Raw genomic sequence first — 6,000 nt, 5'->3', positions numbered from 1 at the left:
ACAAACACGGATGGTATTCTTCCCCAGCTCTGCAAGACGCACGATACAGACACAACCAGACCAACACATAACACAGCCCGACCGCGTTCTTCCCCAGCTCTGCAAATCGTGCATACATACCCCACTCAACGTTTACCCCATCAACTCAACTCCTCCACTAGCCAGGAATTCTGGGAGTTGAAGTCTACACATCTGTTGGCATCAGTCTTTTAAGTTTGGATATAGCTCCTTTGCAAACACTCACAAGCACGCACAAACTTGGAAGACTTAAAAAAAACACACCACCACCACCAATTATTCTTATTTGTGTTTATTATTAATAAAATATGGGTTTGTGTTTTTTCGTTTTATTTTAGGGTCCTCCCTGCCACGTAGACCAATTAAATTTCAGTCAATCATGTAGTTTTTCTCTTTTTTTGTGTGTTTTTTTGTTTTTACAAATGCTGCCTTGTTTTTGGTCAAAATGCCGTCGTAACAACTCTACCCAAAAATGTCGAGCAGTTTTATTTTATTTATTTTTCTTGGGCTTTTCTTGTCACTTCCGCAATGTCTCCTTCTTGCCACCACGGTAAAACCCAGCAGATTATTGGCAATTTTTTTTTTTAAAAAAAGGCAAGACATATACACCCGTTATATGGAATCTAGCTGTATAAGGAATGCAGACAAATAAGAAAAAAAAAAGGACTTTGAGCATCAATTAAAGATTCCACCTAATAGCTATTAAATTCTCAGCTGATTTAAGTCTAACAGGCCCATCATTTTAGCGTGTAAGGAATTAATTACAGTATAATTTATTCCCCTCACTGGATTTAACATATTCATTAGGCTTTAAAAAGTGGGTTCTTCGTTAGCTGTTGCTTGCCTTGTTGTGATGTCATGAAAACATTTCAACACGGGGAAGTTTTAAAGATGTCTGGACTTCAACTCCCAGAATTCCTGGCTGGGGAATTCTGGGCGTTGAAGTCCACATATCTTAAAGCAACCATGTTTGAGAAAATCTAAACACAATTCCCATGATTTCCACAGCAGTGCAATATTAAAAGGCATCGATCCCTCAGCCTGATCCGGATCCCATCCAAGGCTGATCAAGGGACATGGGCAACATTTCGACGGCGTTATTTGTTTTTTCCTCAAGCCAGCGTGAATTTTGCTCGTTGGAAGCGAAACATTATTCAACTTTTATTATTCCAGGTCCACTTTGCTAGACTTAGTTAAGGCGTGCAATTTCTCAAGACTTTTTGCCTTTGGCCTTACTCCTCTCCCTGTCGACAATCTTGATCGCTTATAAAAATCAAAACTCACGTCCTTAAAATGCCGACAAACTTTCTTAACGTCGGTAGGAAAGGTGCAGTAGAAAGAGACAGAATTGAAAACACAGATGGAGCGACACTGTTTTCCTTTTAATTAATAGAGAAGCAACTTAAACAAAGGAGGAATTTCCTGACAGTGAGAACAATTAATCAGTGGAACAGAATTTGCCTCTGGAAGTTGTGAATGCCCCAACACTGGAAGTTTTTAAGAAGACGCTGGATAACCGTTTGTCTGAAGTGGTGTAGGGTTTCCTGCCTAGGCAGGGGGTTGGACTAGAAGACCTCCAAGGTCCCTTCCAACTGTGTTATTCTGTTAAAAAAACCTTTGATACACAGCCACATATTTGTGCTTTGCTTAAGAGCTGGACAATCTGGGGTTAATGTTGATCGGACGAGGGGTGACGTGATAGCAATGTTCCGCTATTTGAGGGGCTGTCCCAATTGGTCAACCAATTCTCCAAAGCATCCAAGGGCAGGACAAGAAGCCACGGATGGAAACTCATCAAGGAGAGAAGCAACGTGGAATTAAGCAGTGAACTTCCTAACAGGGAGAACAATTAACCTGTGGAACTGCTTGCCTCCAGAAATTGTGGCTGCTCCAACAGAGAGATTTTTAAAGAAGAGATCGGAGAACTGTTGGGTCTGAAAGGGTAAAAGATTCCCTGCTTTGGAAAAGGGGTTGGACTAGAAGACTTCCAAGGCTCCTTGCAACTCGGTTATTTTGTGCTGTCCTAATCACCGGTAGGCCTGAGAAGGTCTCATGGATAACTAGTTTTTGCCTCCAGAAATACTGCATAAGCATCTTGCAACTACCTTCCTCGTTCGTTTTAAATGCAATATATTGTCCAGGCCAAACGTAATTTCTAAATGTTGGATTTTTTCCCCTTTACCAGAGGGAGTACTGTGAAGCCGTTACCATGATAAATCCACTGTGCTGTACAGTAGAAGTCATGTTACGGCAGTACAGTAGAAGCCATTTTAAGGCACAAAAAGGCTGTATCTTAACAGAACACACACACACCGAAGGGGTTGTTAGGGGCGTCTTACCCCCACAGTATTTGTCTCCAGCGAGGAAGTCATCTGTGTACCAAGTTTGGTTGAAATTGCCCCAGGCGTTCCAGAGTTATGCTGGGACGCACACACACGCAAACACACAGCTGTTTTTATAGATAGATAGAGAAAAAAAAGACAGTTTGTCAAAGGCCAAACAATCGCAGGAGATCCTACGGAGAAGATGCACGGGGAAGAATCAACCTCTCGGAAGGCACGTAAAATGAAAGGCCACCTCCCAACCCCTTTCCCGTTTCCCCTGAGCTGAAAGAATGACCGACGCGAAGGAAGGAAGCGAAAACAACAGGTCTCAAAGCAAGGGGACTCCGCTCGAGGAAGGTACGCAAGGCCGAAGGAAGAATGTTGGGGTGGCCATCAGCTGACTTTGGAAATGTGACATGGGACCCCTGAGACTAGAGTGACGTAGCTAGTTAAGAAAAGAGGAATGGATACTTCTGTAAACAAGGCCCCTGATAGCTCTCTTCCCCTCCCTCCGAAAAAAAAAATCAGGGGAAGAATCTTCGGTCTTTGGTAGGACATCTTCTACGGTTGAGGTGCCTCACATCTTCTTCACCCGAGTCTCCAAGGCTTCCAGTTCTTTCAAGACCTCCTTGGGCAAGTCCTCCGGCACTTGTTCTGTCAGGTATTGTCTCACCTCGCGGACCTCTTGTTCCCAGAATTCCTTGGGCAGGGAGAAGAGCTCCGCGTGGCTCACCTGGCTGAGGCCGGAGAGGTTTAAGGCGCCTTCTCTGGGGACGTAGCCGATGGGCGTCTCCTTCGCGCTTTCTTCCCCGTCCACCCGGCGGAAGATCCAATCCAGGACCCGGGAATTCTCCCCGAAACCCGGCCACAAGAAGTTCCCGGCGGAATCTTTCCGGAACCAGTTGACGTGGAAAATTTTGGGAAGGCGGGCGCCCTTCCGCCCTTCCATGCTCAGCCAGTGCTCCAGGTAGCGGCCGAAGTTGTAGCCGAAGAAGGGGCGCATGGCGAAGGGGTCGTGCATGATGACCTTTCCTGGGGAAAGAAGAGGGGAAGAGAAAAGGAAGGAGAGAGGTGAACAATTTGGCTCCCCCAAACACGGAAATGCTGTCCTATCCCGTCCTATTTACCGTACTTTTCAGTGTATAAGTCGTAATGTCCCCCTCCAAAAAAGGGGTGAAAATCTGGGTGCATCTTATACACTGAATACAGCATTTTTGGCCCCCTGAAACCCTGCCTCCTTTGCAAAAATGGACATGCGTAACTTTTAGGAGGATTGTAGAGGGGCTGAGGAGGGCAAAAACGAGCAAAAAATGGCCCAGGGCCACCCCGAAGAAGCCATTCTCAGGGTTAATGGCACGCAGACATTCCCCACCCCCCACACCCCCCAGCCTCCAGGAGCACTCTACAAGCCTCCTAAACACTATGCATGCCTTTTTTTGGCAAAAAATGGACTCGTTTTTGCTAAAAAGAGGCCGTTTTTTTGCAAAAAAAGGGCTGTTTTTTGCTCGTTTTTGCTCCCCCAGTGCCCAGGAGTTGGGGTTGGAGTTTATTCAATTTGTAGGCCGCCCTATTCCCCGAAGGGACTCAGGGCGGCTGAACAAAAGCCAAGGGAGGGGAAATTACAAAAAGTAAGACAGAAACAATCAGACAATACGAACAACTTAAAAGCACAACAGACACAGCAAATTCAAGTAGGGGGGGGGGAACTCAACCCCAGGCTTGCTGGGACAGCCAGGTCTTCACGGCCGTCCAAAAGGCCTGAAGGGTGGAGAGGGTCCGAATCTCCACGGGGAGCTCGTTCCAAAGGGCCGGAGCAGCCACAGAGAAGGCCCTCCTCCGAGTAGTCGCCAGCCGACATTGGCCGACAGATGGAATATGGAGGAGGCCTTTGAAGGCCTCTCAAATTCTCTGCATGCCCCATTTTTCACAAAAAATGAGGCCTGCAGAGTGCAAAAACTTTTTTTTTAATGTACCTCTTCAAAACGTTGGTGCGTCTTCTACTCCGAAAAATACGGTAGGCGGCACGTTTTCAAGCTGCGCGCACACCTGCAAGTCGTGCGCGCCATCAAAGCGCGTGCGCCGAAGTGAGTGCGCGCGCACACACATTTGTGAACTGGTAGCGAGTGAACAGCACCCCTGATCGGACGGTCACTAAACGAATCGCTATAAGCCGAGGACTACCTGGAGGTAAGTTTCTAGGCTTATCTTCCTTTTGAACGATATGAATCAATTTATTTTTCTATTTCATCCGAATCGGATTCACTTTTTCTCACCCACGCAAAATCTCTCTTCCGCCTTAAGCAGGAGGGGAAATTAACCCCTCCCACCAAACGGCGGGAAGCCACGGCCAGTCTCGAACCCGGAGCCCTCACCTTTGTGCTCAGCCGCCGCCGTGGACTCCGACCGCATGGCGCTGCCCACAAACACCCCATGGCGCCAGTTGAAGGCCTCGTACACCAAAGGCACCCCTGGGAGAGGGAAGGAAAAAAAAAAGACACCAAGAGGTGATCTCGAGAACATCGGACCAGGAAAAACAATGTTTGGGGGGGGGGAGAGGGGGAGGGGGGCAGAGTTCCTACCTGCCGGCCTCCTGCCCCCAAAGATGATGGCATCAATGGGGACCCCCTGGGGGGATTCCCAATCCGGATCCATAATGGGACACTGCCGAGCCGGGGCGCAGAAGCGAGAATTCGGATGAGCGGCAGGTTGTGGGTCGCCTGGGGGGAAAAGAGAAGAAAAGACGGAGGAATTGTGATGATCGGATTCCGACGATGATCCACTGCGGAGGATGGAATTCAAAGGGGATCGACAGGATCATTCTTCAACCTCCAGCTTTGAGCCTAATGGACAATCAGAATTCTTTGGTCTGCTCTTCTCATGTTAGCCTTTGTTGTTAAGATTCAACTTATTTGTTGGCCATTATTTCTACCTCTCTCTCTGTTTTATGCTATTAAGGTAGGGGGGACTATTAAAGGGACAGGGGCATCTTTCTCTGAGAAATAACAACATTGCCTTCAACTCCCAGAATTCCTCAGCCAGCGTGCTTTAAGATGCCTGGACTTCAACTCCCAGAGTTCCTCAGCCAGCAAGCTTTAACATATGTGGACTTCAACTCCCAGAATTCCGCAGCCAGCATGCTTTGAGATGCCTGGACTTCAACTCCCAGAATTCCTCATCCAACAAACTTTAAGATGGCTGGACTTCAACTCCCAGAATTCTGCAGCCAGCCTGCTTTGAGATGCCTGGACTTCAACTCCCAGAGTTCCTCAGCCAGCAAGCTTTAACATACGTGGACTTCAACTCCCAGAATTCTGCAGCCAGCCTGCTTTGAGATGCCTGGACTTCAACTCCCAGAATTCCTCAGCCAGCATCCTTTAAGATGCCTGGACTTCAACTCCCAGAGTTCCTCAGCCAGCAAGCTTTAACATATGTGGACTTCAACTCCCAGAATTCTGCAGCCAGCCTGCTTTGAGATGCCTGGACTTCAACTCCCAGAGTTCCTCAGCCAGCAAACTTCAACATACGTGGACTTCAACTCCCAGAATTCTGCAGCCAGCCTGCTTTGAGATGCCTGGACTTCAACTCCCAGAGTTCCTCAGCCAGCCGGACTGGCTAAGGGAATTCTGGGAGTTGAAGTCCACGCCTTTTGCGATCGATG

At 47.7% G+C, this 6,000-nt stretch overlaps 1 protein-coding gene across 1 annotated transcript in view; it reads right to left on the bottom strand.

Annotated features, from left to right (window-relative positions):
* Positions 1-294: 294 nt before the first annotated feature.
* Positions 295-6,000, bottom strand: part of PCK2 (phosphoenolpyruvate carboxykinase 2, mitochondrial) — a 28,052-nt gene continuing 22,346 nt past the window's right edge. The window contains exons 8-10 of the mRNA XM_087714240.1: positions 4,922-5,059; positions 4,715-4,810; positions 295-3,374 (exon numbers count right to left, since the gene is read on the bottom strand). Coding sequence (XP_087570366.1) covers positions 2,920-3,374; positions 4,715-4,810; positions 4,922-5,059 — 689 coding nt within the window. The 3' untranslated portion in view covers positions 295-2,919. The remainder of the gene's footprint in view (positions 3,375-4,714; positions 4,811-4,921; positions 5,060-6,000) is intronic.

Source organism: Thamnophis sirtalis, unplaced genomic scaffold (genome assembly GCF_051295495.1).
Source record: "Thamnophis sirtalis isolate CommonGarterSnake01/CBP01778 unplaced genomic scaffold, rThaSir2_p1.2 scaffold_4, whole genome shotgun sequence".
In the NCBI taxonomy this organism is placed as follows: Eukaryota; Metazoa; Chordata; class Lepidosauria; order Squamata; family Natricidae; genus Thamnophis; species Thamnophis sirtalis.
This window is presented reverse-complemented; position numbering and strand designations above follow the sequence as displayed.